The 17,391-nt window shown below is 45.2% G+C and overlaps 2 protein-coding genes across 4 annotated transcripts; one reads left to right on the plus strand and one right to left on the minus strand.

Moving 5' to 3' along the window:
• The first annotated feature begins 666 nt into the window (after positions 1–666).
• Positions 667–6,889, plus strand: LOC131669699 (protein yellow-like). The gene is made up of 5 exons (XM_058944775.1): positions 667–962; positions 5,505–5,634; positions 5,711–5,873; positions 5,942–6,490; positions 6,552–6,889. The coding sequence occupies exons 1-5, from the start codon at positions 683–685 to the stop codon at positions 6,738–6,740; spliced, it is 1,311 nt and encodes a 436-aa protein (XP_058800758.1). The 5' UTR covers positions 667–682; the 3' UTR covers positions 6,741–6,889.
• Positions 6,890–13,103: 6,214 nt separating this feature from the next.
• On the minus strand, positions 13,104–16,000 carry LOC131669701 (ADP-ribosylation factor-like protein 1). 3 transcript variants are annotated; one of them, XM_058944779.1, is made up of 6 exons: positions 15,925–16,000; positions 15,528–15,788; positions 15,264–15,363; positions 15,050–15,166; positions 14,859–14,970; positions 13,104–13,875 (listed from the first exon to the last, which is right to left on the minus strand). In XM_058944779.1, exons 2-6 carry the CDS (start codon positions 15,529–15,531, stop codon positions 13,666–13,668), a joined length of 543 nt encoding a protein of 180 aa, XP_058800762.1. In that variant the 5' UTR covers positions 15,532–15,788; positions 15,925–16,000; the 3' UTR covers positions 13,104–13,665. The 3 variants fall into 3 exon arrangements, with proteins under 3 accessions (XP_058800762.1, XP_058800763.1, XP_058800761.1); XM_058944780.1 differs by having other exon boundaries at positions 15,859–15,970; XM_058944778.1 differs by having other exon boundaries at positions 15,528–15,994.
• Between the last annotated feature and the right edge of the window lie 1,391 nt (positions 16,001–17,391).

Below are 17,391 nucleotides of genomic sequence, written 5' to 3' on the forward strand. Positions count from 1 at the left end.
CTTGACAGCTTTGCCGCAGTTTGCGGTACCCGAGCGAGTCTCGAGTCGATATTTAGACGTCCCGTGCGAAAGCTTGCTCGTTGGGTTCTCTGGATTTTCCGCAGCGGATTCGTACTCCGGCGGGTGGCTGACGAGCAGTGCAAAATTGACGCGAGATTCGGAAAGGCGGCGAAGCCGCGAGCCACCGAAAGAAGAGGATAAAGAAGGAGAAGCGCGGACGAGAGCTACGTCGGCCAGAGCAAAGGCAAGTTCGTCTCGGCTGCGCAGCGAGGCAGATAAGCCAGCTCGCGCTGCGGACGCGCGCAGGAAGTTGCGAAACGCGCGAATCTATGAATATGGATTGGTAGATCGCTGGCGCAGGAGGAAAAACCCGCGGCGGCATGCGAGTCGTCGCAGGAGTGCGCGAAAAAGCGCGACGGCAAAGGGGGAGGGGGGCCGCGGTCGGTCCGCGGTCGGTCCGCGGCAGGATGCGCGCACGAGAGCCAGAGTGGAAGAGCAGTGGGAAAAAAGGGAAAGGGGAGAGTTGGCCGCGCTCCGTGTGGTCGTAGGCGGGCGGGAAGGAGGGTGGCTGCGCCGGGGGGCAGGAGGAGGGAGGCGGACAATCGGCGCCTAATGTATATATAGAGAGAGCGAGGCGCGATCGCAAGCTTAGCAAGCGCCGTTTTCCGTCGCGTGGCTCAGCATGGCTCGAGTGTCGCTGGGACTGTTGTCGTTGTTGATCGCGATCGAGCTCGGCCAAGGAGCCCTCGGCCCTCGAGCAGCTTACGGAGGAGGAGCCAGATTCGGCAGGGCGCCGCTCCTCGAGAGGTTCGCCTGGAGAATCTTGGACTGGAATTACCCGAGCGAGATCAGCAGGCAGCAGGCGATCGCCAATGGCGATTTCGTTCCCGAAAATGCACTGCCCGTGGGCATCGAGGTCTGGAGGGACAAGCTTTTCGTCTCCGTGCCGAGATGGAAAAACGGTCAGTGTTTGCACATTTTTTCTGCCCCTCGCTCACAGCCACCAGCTCACTCGCAGCACCCCTGCCTCGACCGGCGCGACGTCCAGTGCCTCTTCGCCCAAGTTCAGTTACAGACTAACGTTAGCGCGTCTTGTCGACCTAGTCTTTTCTTCGATTCGAATCATGCGTCGTCCCGTCGGCAGCAGCTTCACTCGCGTCTTGTCAATGACAAAAAGAGTAGTAAGCCCCTTCGATTTACCGTATGATCAATGGCCCACAGCTAAACAACCTGCACGTGGGGGGTCGTTGCTACGATTACGATGTCAAAGCCCAATAATATATAACAATTGGCCCGAGTCGCTGGCAACTCGTGGCTCGACAGAGTCTAACTGCTGCTAAGGGCACGAAAGCATAATGTGGGGAGATCGAAAGAGGTAGGTGGCTTTGAATCGCTCGTGCTTCCTAACGTTCTTCCAAGTAGTTCGAGCATTTTAATCGCACTTTGCTGCTTTTTTATTCTTCCGAACTTGCACGTCAGAGCTGCATTGTAGGTGAAATCGGCTTTGAAAAATCGAATGGTCGAACGATGGTAAAACCGAAATCGAACGTAGTGCGCGTGACCGCGCGGGGCATAAAGGTGTGCACAGAACGTTGAAGCGAGGCGGCATCGCTGAATAGTATATTATTATATCACCGGGTTTCTCAAGATCCAGTTTGATTCCTCGACATTGACATAATGGCAGTGCCGTAACTGCATTGAAAGAGATATGTCAATAGAAGTCTAATTGCTTGCACGAATCATAACACACGATTGGCTTCCGTGTATATATGTCGTTATAAAGTGTTGTTGGGAAGACTGTTTGTTAGTTTTGTTGTTGTTGCTTGTCTTTTTTAGTCGGTCGATACGAGCTAGCGATTGCAAGCAAAAGTTTAACCTCGCTGTACCCGATTAAATGAACGATTGTTCTTATCCTTTCTTAATGAGTATTTGTGTATTTTATTGTGTGTACGAGTGTGTTACGATACGTATATAGGTTGTGTAGTGCTTTGCGCAACTGGAATTGTTTGTCGCTAGACGAGCGCTCGCCATTCGATAGGTCTGTTTTCAGGCGCGCGTGAGAAAGCGTCGCACACTAATCAGCACAATTATCATCTGCGCGCGCGTAAGCGACGGAGGGAGGATTCCGCGAGAGCGAGAGAGGCAAAATGACGCAAGGCCGTGCGCTCGCTTTAATTGCAGAAGCAGACGGACAGCTGGCACTAGATATGCCCACTAGTCAAAGCACACTTTCATCGGCCTCGCTCGGAGTAGCTACTTGCACCATTTTCGACAAGTTCACGGATTAACCGATCCAATTCCACGGTGACGCACACGATGTGTCCGGGGAATAGCATTCGAGCGAGCCGCCTTATAGCCTGCCCCCCCCCCCCCCTCGATCTGTGCTCGGCTCAGTGCCATCGACTATGCCGTCAGCTGCCGCCCAGGCGTCACCCGTGGTCGCGAAGTTACCGATGACGATTCGGGCGACGATCGTGCCGCCGTTATATCAGCAGCTTCGGGTGAAGAGAGCGCTAAAACGTATCGCGGTGAGCCGCTTAATTAGAAAATGATAGCGAGCAGCGGTAGCGAAATGAAAGTGCTAATGGCACTTTCGTGCGCGCGCGCGTGGGACTTGGAAAAATTAAATGCCACCTGCGTGGCGCGCGCCGACACACATATACATAATACGCGCGCTCGCATAAATGCGTGAGCTGCTTGCGTGCCGTTTTCGCAGCCAATGCGAAAAACTTGGCGTTGTTGATTTACGGCTTCAACCTTTACATAATCCACGTCCTAATGGCTTCCGCCACTCTTACCTATCAAATTTTTCTATGACTTTTCTGGTTATTTCGTAAACAAACAACATTCACATTATGCAGCTATTCGAAAGTCCATGGCGGCGATCTTAATTACACGCGGGCCGCTATCAAACGATTATGTCCGCGTATCTCGAGCGTTGAGCCGCTTCGTATTGCGCGTAAGCGATGCAATAATGATACGCGACGAACAATAGCCGCGAGACATCGAGAAATGAATGGCGATGCGAGACGTCAAAAGTACATAATGAAAGGGCAAAACAATGAGAAAACAAGTCCACTCAATCGCGTCCGCGGCCCGCGTGTGCTCTGACTTCACTTATGCCGGGGGCGCATGAAAAGCGAAGGAAGAGGGCCGTGCCGTGCCCGGGCCCAGGCCTCTGAATGGCCATTGTGCGGCACAATAGGAACCGGAAGCCGTTGCGCGCGCGCGCGACGCCCCCGCAAAGTGGGCCTGGGCGAACGTGGCCCGCTAAGCGATTTTAACGCTCGGCGAGGCTCGCCGGCGTCCGCGGGCACGCCGTCGCGGCGAGGCGCGCGCTCGTCGATCGGAAAAGCGGGCGGATACCTCGGGCAGCCCCTTTTTGGCGGAATCGCGTAGCGAAGGTCTATTGGTCCGGCGCCGCGTTCCCGAATCCGTGCAGCTGCAGGGCAGCGACGCCCGCTTCCTCCTCGATTACGCCGTTGCCGCGCGACACCGGCACTTTTTTCCAACGCGAACGGTCCATCGCGTGGCGCGGGGGCTTGCGCGCGTCGCAAGCGCGATCGCCCGGACGGCCGTGGATCGTGCACTCGCTCGACGATTAGCGGCGGTCAACAGCGTATCTGCTCGGCAATCGCGACAATGGACGCGTACGTCGGCGGCCCGCGCTATCTGCCTTCCCGCGATCTGGCGGTCGACCCGGTCGCCAAGTTTTTCTTCGGCGCTGATTGTCCGCGCTCGGGCTCGCGCTCGGGCTCGCGCTCTGTCGGCAATAATTCGCCGAGCGCGCCTTTCACCCGTCTGTCCTAATTGTCCTAAATTGCAAATAGAGCGAGCGGATCGAGGCTGGCCTACCTACTAGAATGTCCATGTTCCGTCGTCTGGCTGATTGCCAATTGAATGGCCAGTGGCGTACAATAGATGGAAGCGGAAAGCCTGCTAGAATGTCCATGTTCCGTCGCGCGGATGATTGCCAATTGAATTGCCACGCTCGTGTGTGTACCTCGGGTAGGCGGGTAGACTCCCGTCCGCGCTCCTGACAGCCGCAGTCTGCCTTCCCTTTTCCGTGCGCGCCAATCCTCGATTCGCTGAATGGGGTCTGGCATCTCAAGGCCGCGACGAAGCTGCGCGTGCCCAAGCCTCCGCGCCGTAGACTTCGCGCCTCCGTGCGGCCGAGGGCAAGGGCTGCGCTAACGCGGCGTTTGTTCAGCTTTTTCTTCTTTTTTTTTTTGTTGGCGAGCGGAACGTGATCTGCGCGCGCTCTGACTTCAGCGAGCGAGCCGCATTGAAGAGACACGGCCGTGCTGGTCACCTTCACTGCCCCCTTTCGTCTTCTCGGTTCGCCAACTGAAGCACGCGGATCAAACGGCTATTATGGTCTTCTCCGCGGCCCCTTGAATAATCTCCTCTAGCTATCGCTTCTCTCTCTCTCTCTCTCTCTCTCTCTTACACACCTTTTGTAGGGCTACAACTTTCAACGCACTTCGCCCGCGGCTACACTTCCTCTTGAAGTTACACGCGCGCGAGCGGTGTGCTCGCTTCCACTCGACGACCAATACCGGCCGTTCCATCTGCCATACGCCTGCCTTGTTGGCTAGCTGAATGTTAATTGTTCCAAATGTTGCCGAAGCGAGCGATTGTCCGGTAGGTGCCGCGTTCGCCAAGCTAAAGCTTTTGTCACTTGTGAAGGAACGTTGATCCGCTCGAGTGACTCGATTCCTCGAGTCGTCGCTGAAAGAGCGATCCTTTTGTAACGAGGCGAATCGGCTTGGTTTAAAAGAATTTGCCACTTGATATAGCCGTAACGCGATCGTATTTATTGGGACGAAAGACTGTATTCTTGGCAAAGAAGTCGATTGGAGAGTTAAGCTATCAATCTTTAGAGGAAATAAAACCATCTTTTTTTGTCGACTATGCTCTTACCAAGCTTTTCATTGACATAAAACATACATGATTATTACATGTACAATAAATAAATGGATACGGACAACAAGAATATATTGGTGGAGATAAATGCGGTACAAAATAATGAATTGTTGATATGAAAGAGGTTCTTTTCGTGTATCGTTCTATTATTTAATTTTCTATTTTATTTTGTTTGGAAATCCGTCTTGCGTGCAGGTATCTACGTGTACGTCTGCAAGTTTGCTGAATACCAAACTGTAATTGGTTAAGTAATTTAAAAAATGTACATTCAGCAAATAGCGTGTGTAGAGAATGTAAAATAAATCATGAAATTTTGAATGCGTTCGAATCGAGAAACTGCTTATGCTATAAGCAGCGCTGTCAGTATGATGGAGAACTATCGAATGGGCTGACGGCTGGTTAGTAACCGTATGAGCATTAGCTTGGCCAAAACTAAGTCGGCCGCGCGGGTAAATTAAAAAAAAAACCTTTATAAATGACGCCAAGTGCTTTGGGCACCGTCTCAAAAGCTCCGTTCAAAGTTGCCGGAGAAGGTAAGCAGAAGGCTCGAGCGTAAGTCGCTGCGCTTCTGATTGAAGGGGTCCCAGCCACCTTGAATTACATCCCCCTGGACACGGTGCGAGGCGGCGCACCCAAGCTGAACCCCTACCCGAACTGGGCCCAGAACGTGGCGGGGGCGTGCGGCAGCGGACTGACCACCGTGTACAGGTAAGCAAGCGCTCTCGGCGAGGCGCTTTAGTCGACTAAGCGGCGCACTCGACTGAGCGGCTGAGCGCCTGCGCAGAATGCACGCGGACGCGTGCGACCGGCTGTGGATCCTGGACGTGGGCACCATCGGCATCGGCAACACCACCGTGCAGGCCTGCCCCTACACCCTGAACGTGTTCGACCTGACCACGGACAAGCTGCTCAGGCAGTACAAGCTGCGGCCCGAGGACGTGAATCAGGTGAGCGCGAGCGCGGCGACGGCCGCCGCCTGCCCGGCCCGGTCTGAGCGCCCCGGCTCGGTCCGCAGGACACCTTCGTGGCCAACATCGCCGTGGACCTCGGCAAGGCCGGCTGCGAGGACGCCTTCGCCTACATGCCGGACGAGCTGGGCTACGGGCTGATCGTCTACTCGTGGCAGCAGAACCGCTCCTGGCGGCTCGCCCACAGCTTCTTCATGCCCGACCCGCTGGCCGGCGACTACAACATCGGCGGCCTCAACTTCCAGTGGGGCGAGGAGGGCATCTTCGGCGTGAGCCTGTCGCCGATCGCCCTCGACGGCTACCGCACGCTCTTCTTCCACCCGCTCAGCAGCAACCGCGAGTTCGCCGTGTCCACCAGGGTGCTGCGGGACGAGCGGCTGTCCGCCGACAGCTACCACGAGTTCCAGGTGCTGCCCGAGCGCGGCCCGCTGGGCCACTCCACCGCCGAGATCATGGACGACGCGGGCCTGCAGTTCTTCACGCTGGTCGACCAGAACGCCGTGGGCTGCTGGAACTCGCTGCTGCCCTACGCCCCGCAGAACCAGGCGGTGGTCGCGCGCCACGACGAGGCCATGATCTTTCCGGCCGACGTGAAGGTCGGCCCGCCGCGGTCCGCCGCTGCCGCGCGCCTCGCTCACGGTCCGCTCTGCCTTGCAGGAGCGGCGCGGCCTGCTCTGGATCATGACGGACCGCATGCCGCAGTTCCTCGAGTCGGAGGCGGGCCTCAACTACACCGACGTCAACTTCCGGATACTCACGGTGCCGGTGCGCGACGCCATCGCCGGCACGGTCTGCGACAACGTCCCGTACGCCTACTCGGGCAACCAAGTCTGGTGGGACCGATGATGGGCTCCCGGCGGCTCCGGGACCTGGCGCGGACGCTCTCTCACTTTGCTGCTGCTGCGCTCGACGCCGCTGGGCGCTGGCGCACCTCTGCGCTCGGTCGCGATTTCACTGGCGCGCTCGTGAGGATCCTCCTCCTTCCCGTTGCTCGCTCCCGCTCTAGCAGCTTTTCCTCGACCTTTGCAAATATCGTTAAACAGTTAATCGGTTCCTCTGGCATTTGCACTTCCTTCAACTTCTTATCGTTCACCGTTTGCACCCCCGTTTCAGTAAAATCCTAGCGGCCGATAGATTTCACGCAGTCTCATCAAATCTGAAACAGCATTCTTCGTGGAAATTTAGATAATTAGACAGATGTTATTATAATTATGTAGTTTGTCGTTGATGTTGTGACCATGAGGTCGTAACAGCATGGTTGTAAATGATTGTAGTGTGTAAGACAAGAATCGTCTGTAATATATTTTTAAAAAATCAGTCGAATCAAAGAAACTGTGAAAATCACGTAAAACATACTCGACGTTTGTCTCCGATACATCTCGATAAATATAATAGCCAAATCAATAAACAAAAAACAACAACAACAACAACAAATGCCGCATAACGGCGTGTCGGCGTTCCAAAGCATATTCGCAGTCTTCCAGGCGGGCGTGACGTATCGCTGCACCTTCACAGCTGCCGACTACGAAACGTTACAAGCTACACTATTCCTATGCGCCAGATGCAATCAGGTGGAAGGCTGCGTTGTCAAATCGATCGTGCATATAAAATCAAGTTGGAGTTCTCTCGAACCAAGTTTAACGGAGTGCAATCTGAAAAAGAAAAAAAATCCCACACTGTGATGTTAATATCAAAGGGAAAGTATAACGAAACAAAAAAGAAAAGGCCGAGGGAAGGGTACTCGTGCTCGTTGAAGAGATGAGATAAGAGGATGTCGGTGAAAAAAATTGGGAGGACCAATATGTGCAGCTACGTCTAATGACATCCGCTTTACGATTTCACGTCTCTGCGCTCGAAATTTGGAGATTTCCTTCGCCGCCGCTCGCAACGTGGAAATCTCGTTGCCTATATATATTGAAGAGCGCGCGCGGAAGTGAATCGGTGCTTTCCGATCGTCATTTCTAACGCCAGCTTGACGTCAGGATGCTCGGACCGTTGTCTTAATTATCACAAGACGTAATAGATGTGAAAGCAGTGGCCTATCGTAGAGTAGACCACGAAAGTACCGCGCAAGAGGAACCGAGGGCGCGTGCACAATTCGACTGCGGCGCAAGTACGCGGGGCTTTTTTTCTCTCTTGCTTGTGTGCATTGTCAAAATGAAAAGGCTCCATTGAATCCGATCGGCTGTACGGCGAGGCGCGCAGTCCAGCCACGCCGGCGCAGAGTAGGCCAAATCGAGGTTCCTTATATTCGCGCGAGCAGGAAGTCGGCCAGACGTCTCAATGTAAATATGCACGCGTACACGTGCGCACTGTACGTTTGCAGCCCATAAGAGGGAAACGTGATTGCGGAATTTTTGGCTGCATTCTTTCGCAGCTGTCCCCATTGTACAGTCCTATATAGGTGCGCGTCGATCCCCTGGTCGAGCGAGCTCTGTACTCCCTCTCTTAGCCATCAGCGATCTGCGGCTGATATGGTACGCGAATCTTCTCCGGTCTCGCTTATCGGCGCCTAGGCTCCGAAGGAGACTTTCGCTCGATGCCGATCGGAACACGTACTCGATCCCGTCTGCCCCCTCCCCCAGTATCAACTGTTGAACAAATCGAGTTTGTTATTACGACTAGACTGATCTGTCGTCCGCCCTGCCGACAGTTATTGCGCACTTTTCGTGTACGTCGGCATCTCCGCATCAAAGTGCTCATCGGTATACACACGTATATACCAGTAAGGGGGATCTGGACCCCTGCTTGTTCCACTCGCCAACCCCTCGGAAGAAGAACAATAGTAGGAATAAAAGGAATAAATAGCATTTAATAGTCATTCAAGATCGCAACCAACATAATGTGATGCGTCTCTGATGTTTAACGTTGAAGATGGCGGATATTCGTCTCCATTCTTAAAAAAAATTAAAAACCAAAAAGTCGCCCAGATAAAAAGTGCTCTGCTGCCCTTTACATTTCTTTCCTTTACAGTTCCACCCGTAAGATTATTTTCTTCTTTGGTGCGGCCGAATGATCGGTGGTTCGAGCGTTAGCCTATATATGGAGTCAGAATTGATTTACGTGCCATCATCACGCGAACAAGTCTGCGCTGTTCTGCTCGGTGAAAAGGACAAAGCGATCCGTGCCCGCGGCAACGCCTTGAAAAATACGCGGCAGCCCGCTCAACGGAGCAAAGGGGTGCGCGTCGAAATCGATTTTCCGCGTCCCGGTCGGTAACACCGTCGGCGCGATCGATCGTCGATGCGAGCACCGCGCACTCGGGTCACGCGTGCCGTACGTAAGCACAATAGAGCGCACCGCGCCGCACAAAGGTATCGAAACGATCAGCAGGTATATTCGAGAAGTGATCCGCGCGGCGACAGCGCACGGCCGTCAAATTAACGTTAAGGGCCAGCCCCGATCGCGATCCGTTGCTCGAGTCGGGCGGCCTTCCGCGACACCTGCGCGCCGTCCACGCTCGCTGTCCCCGACGCAGCGCACAATTCGATCGTCGAGCAATGACGCATTGCCGACGAGTTGTCTAAAACAACCGTCGGTCGGTATAACCCAGAAGGAGAGCAATGGGCGCTGACGGATGCTTTGGCTGGAACTCAACGGACCCACCGCAGTTATCTTTCTGCCGAGTACTCTTTTCATGCACAGTCAGGTGGCCATTGTCATTCTAACCAAGGCATAAAATAAGTTGGACAGCTGCTTTTATTTTGTGGCCTTGGTCATATTTTTTTAATATCAGAAATTTGGCCGTAGCTGGTTATTGCTATTTTATATCATGCATCATAATCTTTATCACACTTTCATATTCAACAGTTCGTAGTCAGAATGATTTAGAGTAGCGCGTCTCATTACTGATCGACTAGAGAATCCCAAGAGCTTGAGTATTGAGAAAATAACTATATGCACCCCTTACATAATATGCATGAATTGAATTAACAATTAATCTTAATAAATCCTCTTATTGCAAGTGTGTTACATGAGAAGAATTTAGCCAAATGAAATTCTCGGTATGCAGGAGGCCAATTGTTTCCGTGTAGAGGTGCAATTGTACTGCAGAATTGGTCTCCCTATAACAAGAGCGCAGTCATTCTGAACAATGCTTCTCGTTATCCAAAGAAATCGTCTTGCAAGAATAAGCACGTTTAAGGCTATTATGAGAGAGAAGTCCTCTGGTGATAAAAGCGCCTTGTTTTCAGCGTATTGGAACGAAAGTCGACGTGAGACGGGCAGTCGGGATGATGAGAAAGGGAGGCCTGCGTAAATATGAATCTGGACGTGGGCACAAAGGCCAATGGAAAGGGAAGTAACAGTGGATCCCGGCGATAAAGCGGGCAGAGATTCAAACAAGCCACCACTCTTTATCTCACCTCCGATTTTTGGAAGGCATAAAGTACAGGCCCCGGGGCCGCTCACGGCAGCAGTCAGGCCAGCGCGGATAAAGAGGTCACGCACGCTCAGATGCGTCTAGCTGATCGTAAATCTACCAGCGCGACGAATTAACGCGCCGCAGTAAGGGGGCTCGTTAAAGTAATAATGTGCCGCCTGGACGTATGGGCCGCGCGGGCAGGAGGGGGCGGGGAGGCGGGGGCGATTTTTCAAAGAAAACAAGCGGCGAACACCCGGTCAGATTGTTGGGCGTGCGCCGGCCTTGTTAGACGCGTCTCGCGTACAGTCCCGATCAAAAGTTTCTCGATCGATTCGAGATCAATCAAGCCAACAGCTTTTCAAGTTTCAAAACTATAGCCGGACATTTCGTTCGCACTTCTCTCTTTGTTTCGATTTGCTTTGCCGAATAATCAACGTTTGAACGAAAGCCGCCAACCAAAAGCTCATTTTTCTATGCATAAAGATGTCACCGATAATAGCCTGATTTATATTTGTTTATATAAATACGTAACAATTTTTACTATATAGTCCGGTACAGTGAATGCGTATTGACTTTGCTGACTGCTTGTGTGAGCACCTTTTCGGTTATCGAGGCATTTCGTCTGATTTTGCTGGACAAGTAAACTACAAATTAGACGAAGAAATCAAAAGACCATTATTTATTTTCTTGGAATAAATCAAATAATACGATAACGGTTGGTTAAGGTATCTATTATCTGTAATGCCTTGAAACTTTGTGAAGTTATAATAGATATACGCACACGTAACTGCAGAGTTTCGAAATACTTTGTTAGTCCGCTTTTGAGATATTTATAATTTAAGTTGCCAAACTTAACGTAAGAATGAAAGACGCGAACATGTAAGGTTCAATGCTATAACTTATTCGGAAAACTGTGTCGTTTAAAAACGCGATTAGATCGTCGAAAATCGACCGCGTTCTTTGTACGTAAATGTTATTATTGTTGTTGCTTATTCGTATAATTTTTCAAATTTTATCGTGAATTCCAGTATAGATGCCCTTCCGACGTTCCGACACCCTATAATAATCTTTTTCGACTTTATTTCTTCGCTATCACTGAACTGTATGATTATTTCTATCTTATAAGAAACAATCCGTTAAAAATACTTAAACAGTCCAACGCCTCACTTTCAATCAAAGCTGTACCACGAACAAGAACAAAAGCGCTTCTTACACCCCCCTTTTTGGATAATTTTTAGGGCCTCGATCGAGGCGGCTGTTCGTGCTGTTGTCCGACTCTTTGGCCGCGAGATATACGATCGCAGCTAAGATACGCCGGAAATTATCCGTTTCACGTCCGCGTGTGCGTATGGTAGTGCGTAACGGGCCCTCGCGCTTCTTGCATAGAAGGCAGACAGGGGTTATTAGAATGTGCACGCTTGTGCTGTGCTGTCAAGCAAAATGACGTGCAAGCCTACTATTCTTTCTTCGTTGTACGATAGATTTTTGTTCCATTAGTTCCAATGACCAGACGTAAAGCCAAAAACATGATCGGACAGATTCAATAGATCTATGATGTTTCGGAGAAAGGGCGCAATTCGCTTGGAAATGTTTTTCGAATAGTGCCGTTCGGATCTGCACTGTATACATTTTTATACTTGATATTACCTTACCATCGGATACAACTTCAATCTCAAGTTTGCAGTGGTTATTTGTCATGCGGAACGGAACTGCAAGTCAACAGCTACGTAGAGATGTTCGAATTTTATATTTTTATCAACTTTTATCTAATTCAAAGAAATAGTGCTAAATTATTGGATTCCTTAAAAATTGAATATTCAAAATGCACAGTAATATCACTAGCCATTGTGAATTGCACAGTAATGCTCAAACCGTATTGAAAACTTGTTTATAATATAAAGTTCATTCAAGAGTGATTATTGTAAGTCGTTCTTTCTGGAGCGAAGGAAAGCTTGGAAGGCTGTTCGTAAAAAAAACGTTGCACAATCAGCTGATTACACGTAAGACATTACTAATGGCAACAAGCAGAAGAAATTTATTAGCTAAGAAAAATTCGTTTGTTGCCATTAACTACGCGTAGTAGTAATGAAGCTTTCTAAATTTTTACCTTGCCGTTTTTTTATGACAAACGTTTAATAATTTTCTCATGATCATTGGATAGAAATGATGCTATATATTAATTTTCAGAGGGGTGTTCGTTCATTACCTGGTAATTAAAAATGATTCGAGACTGTTTCGGATGTATTTTTTGAGCTCACCAGAATCGAAAAAGAAGAGAAACGGATTTGCCATTAAAGCAAAAAGTTTCCTGAAATATTTTAAATTTAGTCGGACCTTAGATCACAAGTCCACTTTTTAATTAAATAGACGTCATGATTATTTATTATTCTAGTTCAATATATATAATAAATTAAAAAATTAAATGTTTATTAAAAACTCCAATATTCTAGACGTCTAGTGCAAATTAATATTTCTCATCGTATCCTTGTTAGTGTGGTGCTATTTTCATTTCTAATAATTGAAACTAATGATATTTATTTGAATTCAATAAGCTATAAACTCCTAAGAATTGAGTCTATTTAATTGTATAATAATGCAATGAAAAACAAAAAAATTTGTACAGAAAACATGTATTTTATTCAAGAGTCATTTATGATTTCTTTAAAAAGACAAGACTATAATAATTTCAATAACTGACATAATATTGATTAATTGATAATAATTATAAATCGGAAAAATTACTGTTGTTTTTGAGTAAAATAAAAGTGCCTACATAATTAAATGTATATATGTACACACACGCGCGCGTGCACTAATACACAGCATACATACATTATACACACACATACATACATACACACACATACGTGCCTTTTTTGCCACGGGAACTAGCCATTCAAGTTAAGAATCCTGTGTTACCATTTAGTTTACATGGAAAAGTATGTAAGTGACTCGAATTGATATTTCGTCGATTTTACCTGCATTCTCATGTCAAGCGAATGATAATATGAGAGGTCCTATGGCTAGTTTTCTCAGAAACACACGGCATATAAATCACATATTGAAGTACTAATCTATGCTATGGAAAAAGTCTTGCAAAAACACATTAATGAATTTTATTGTGTATGATACTAAACGAAATTGTCGGGTTTACAAAGTAATAAACTTGGTATAAATGAATGTGCTTATATCAGACTTTTTCTCGGAATAGATCCGTAGTTTTTTTTTTCATTTTTCTCTTTTTCATTTTATATAATCCCACAATACAAAAAAGCTTCGTGTGAGTAATCGTCTCTCTTAGCAACGTAGGTTTGACTAAAATCACGCGGCAAAAGCTACGTACAAGCTCATTCCAGCCATTGGCTCCGGTAAGTGTCTTGTGGATGTGTCAATGCACCGAACGCTTGATCATTTTTTAACTTGCAGGGCGTTTGACAGCCAGTCCATGGCCTGATCTAAGCCCTCACCCTTTTTTGCCGATGTTTTGAAAATTTGGAACGTTCGGTTTTTTAAAGCATCTAAACCCAATGCTTGATGCACTTCGGCGACGCTCAAACAACCTGGTAAATCTTGTTTGTTGGCTAACACAACAAGAACTGCATTTTGTAATTCTTCTTCCTATAAAAATTCGTAAGTAACTGTTACTTTTATTCATTATCAGTTATTAGAAAAATGTCTATTTTTTATTTCATGTTAACGTATGATGCAAACATTCAACGAACACTTCATTGCTTTATTAAATTCAAATAAACAGGTTCATCTTGATTCACGGAAAGAAGTAAAAGTGCCAGATTTTTACTTGTCCTAGCATTCACTGCATGTAACAATCAGAGTGTCGAATTTTCACGTAAATCTCAAAGACGGCTCCACGTGGCAAAAGTAATCAACTCGCTCGCAACCAAACATTTGTTGATGAATTAAAGCGGATCAAATTGAAGTAATTTTTATAAAGTCTGGATTCTTATAATCTTTTCCAAACCCGATATGAATTTCGATTCGTTAAGGGAATATAAATTCAGAAGATTATTTTTATATTATGTTTTTTACCAATTTATTAATAGATCCCTCTGAGTACCTCTGCAGATTTTGTATATGACTTATACAGTGGCTTATACAAGTCATAAAATGCTTGTCTAATTTATTTCAATGAATATTAAAATCTAAACATTGGTATAAACACTCTCGAAACCTTAACAAATAATGTAAGTCTTAAAAAATTGGAATATATCAAATTTAGACAGACTATAAAAAACTAAATACTATAAGTAATAAATAAAATGAAAGTTTTCCTGTTTAAATTCATCGATAAATTCTTATTTTTGCAAGACAATTAAATATGACAGGCATAATTTAGTCACGTAAAAGTTTTAGCACAAATATGAGTGATGGGACGTAATGTGGGTGTCAAGTATTAAGTGCTCACTTTTTCCCATTTTATATAGATATAGTAAGTAAACCAACAGCGAAAGGCTAATAAGGATTCATTGAAAGTTATACATATAATTAAAACATTTTGTAGAACCGTTTGGCCAGGGTAATTAATAAATAATAAAGATTTTCCATAATATGAGAAAGATTGCATTTAATATTATTTTACTTACCCTTAACATGTATATTAGTTCATCTTTGGATATGCCTATTCTATCTCTATCAGCTGAATCAACAACATAAATTATAGCATCTGTATTTGAATAATAACACCTCCAGTATGGCCTAAAATATAATAAAATTGTTTTATTAAAATTTTATTTTTATTTTCATACATCATCAGTTAAGTAATCAAGGTCTTCACCTTATACTTGTTTGACCACCCAAATCCCATACTTGAAACTTTAAATTTTTATAAGTAACTTGTTCAACATTAAAACCAATGGTAGGAATCGTTGTAACTACTTCTCCAACTTGTAATCTGAGAAAGAAAAATGGAATCATCCATACCCAGTAAACATTATATTGGTAAAGATGAATGCCAACAAATTGTATTTGGTTATATCTCAAAATTATACCTGTATAAAATTGTTGTTTTTCCTGCTCCATCCAAGCCAAGAATTAGAATTCTCATTTCTCTGCTTCCAAGCAAGTTTCGAAAGTAACTGATCAATCCACCTAAGATGATCATTAATAATGAAAGTAATTTAATTTAAATAATGAACACAGACACTTGAATATGAATCTTGAAAGTTACAAAAAGATTTTGCGTGACAGTTAAGTTTTAATGGAAAGGTCGATCAATCTGTTGATTGATCAACAAGAAAGTTATATCTACTCACCCATTGCGATGATTTTCCTTCTATTTTACAGCATAAATATACTATACTTTTTCAAAGGCTAAATGACAATTTATAGGTTAGCAATTACTTTGTCGTCAAACCTCTACAACTGTTGATAGAATGTTGCAAATAAGTGTGCCAACGATTTTCTATTCCTTTCTCGGGTAACGAGAAACACTTTTTAATTGCAATCAACGCTCAATAGCTGTTATAAGTGCGGACGGATTTATGCAGGACGTTTGTGCCACGTATCACGGGCACCTGGAATGATTCAATGTTACTATTTTTCATTCGATAGTTACTTGATGAACTATGTAAAATTATTCGATACAATAGGATTAAGTATAAAGATAAATTCAGAACTGGTCACAAATACACAAATACATATCGCACACACATGTAGAAGTCGGCGGCAATTGCAAGTAACCTATATAGTATGGAGAAGATCCCATGATAAGATCCGTCACGCTCGCTCTCTCTCTCTCTCCCTCTCTCTCGATTTTCATAACATAGGCAGTTATATAGTATAGACTATATAGCTATAGCTATAACAGGCTGCAACTACAATTACTAGAAATATTTTGTGACGATATGCGGACTAAACTAACAGTTAATGAAAAAGACGTAGATCTCTTAAATAAAAATGCTTGCAAGATAACAGAATGTCTAGATCCAAGTTTGAAAATTCCATATATTGATTTTCATCAATATGTTAATGAAGTTTGTAATAATGATTTCTTTCAATTTTAAAATAATTTTCGCGCTAATATAGGTCATTATTATTTCTTTCAATTTTATAAGAAAACACAATACCCTTGTTCAACAATTGTAATTTTCAAAGAAATTATATTGTCACCAATAATTGTCTCAGATCTAATTATTATTCTCTCGCTTTTAATATATGTACAACAAAAACATTATTAAATTTAGTAAATGCTCTCATTGTCCATTTGAAGATCAAGATATCGGTCATATTTTATGGAAATATCCTAAATTTACCAATCAAAGAAAAGTTTTATATAAATGTCTTGAAAAAGTTAAAATCACTCAATCTTATTCCATTCAGTGTTGGGTTCGAGGAATTTCGCTAAGTTCAGTAGTCAGGAAAAATGAGTCAATCAGAGAGTAGCGCCAACCAATTCACGTCGTTCCATTCCACAAGCGTTGATCGACCCTATTCCATTCGTTTCTTTTCAAATAAATTTTCAGAGAATGATTTTTAATTTTAGCAACTAAATACATTGATGTAACTATTGTATGAAATAAAGAATATTTTTTTAATGTATTTTATATCACATTTTCTAAATATGCTAATTATCTATAAATCTTCAAATGGAAATCCAATCAAGTTAGTCGATCATTTTTGAGGTGAGTTCTTAATCTGTATATGATCTGAATCATTTAGCATATTTTTTCGGAAAATGTAATTATTGCCAATTTACCTATCGCTACTTTGTGCCTCTTACTTCTAAAATGTTTTCTATTTATTTGTGAGTTATCATTGAGTGTTCATTGTTTTTCGAAAAAATTGGTGCAAGCTGGATTCCACTTTATTTGGCACTTCAATAACCAATTTATGTACTTTTTTCGTTTGCTTATTTAAGAATCTACAAGCCTATCAATTTCTTGTTGCATATGTTGCATTGATTTCATATTATCTAAAACCTTGACGTAATTTACATCTTATCATTCACATTCTTATTTTCAACTAGTTTAACGGAATTTTGACGATTATTGGAGTTTGTTGGCTGCAAATTTTCATCGGTAGACGAACATTCGAGTCGAGCTTTTTGAGTTTCTAGTATGGTGCTTTCATCACAAACAAAATTTTCAAAAGCTTTGCCTTCCATTTCGTGCTGTTCTC

The sequence above is a fragment of the Phymastichus coffea genome, unplaced genomic scaffold, assembly GCF_024137745.1.
Source record: "Phymastichus coffea isolate CEN01 unplaced genomic scaffold, Cenicafe_Pcof_1.1 PCOF00096, whole genome shotgun sequence".
Lineage (NCBI taxonomy): Eukaryota > Metazoa > Arthropoda > Insecta > Hymenoptera > Eulophidae > Phymastichus > Phymastichus coffea.

What these genes read in the sequence shown, in the direction of transcription:
- LOC131669699 (XM_058944775.1), top strand. Translation starts at nt 683, where the DNA reads ATGGCTCGAGTGTCGCTGGGACTGTTGTCGTTGTTGATCGCGATCGAG. An exon ending in CGTGCCGAGATGGAAAAACG is followed by an intron (nt 963 to 5,504) that starts GTCAGTGTTTGC and finishes TTCTGATTGAAG; the next exon opens with GGGTCCCAGCCACCTTGAAT. An exon ending in GGCCCGAGGACGTGAATCAG is followed by an intron (nt 5,874 to 5,941) that starts GTGAGCGCGAGC and finishes CTCGGTCCGCAG; the next exon opens with GACACCTTCGTGGCCAACAT.
- LOC131669701 (XM_058944779.1), bottom strand. An exon ending in AAAACAACAATTTTATACAG is followed by an intron (nt 15,167 to 15,263) that starts GTATAATTTTGA and finishes TTTCTTTCTCAG; the next exon opens with ATTACAAGTTGGAGAAGTAG. An exon ending in AACTAATATACATGTTAAGG is followed by an intron (nt 13,876 to 14,858) that starts GTAAGTAAAATA and finishes GAATTTTTATAG; the next exon opens with GAAGAAGAATTACAAAATGC.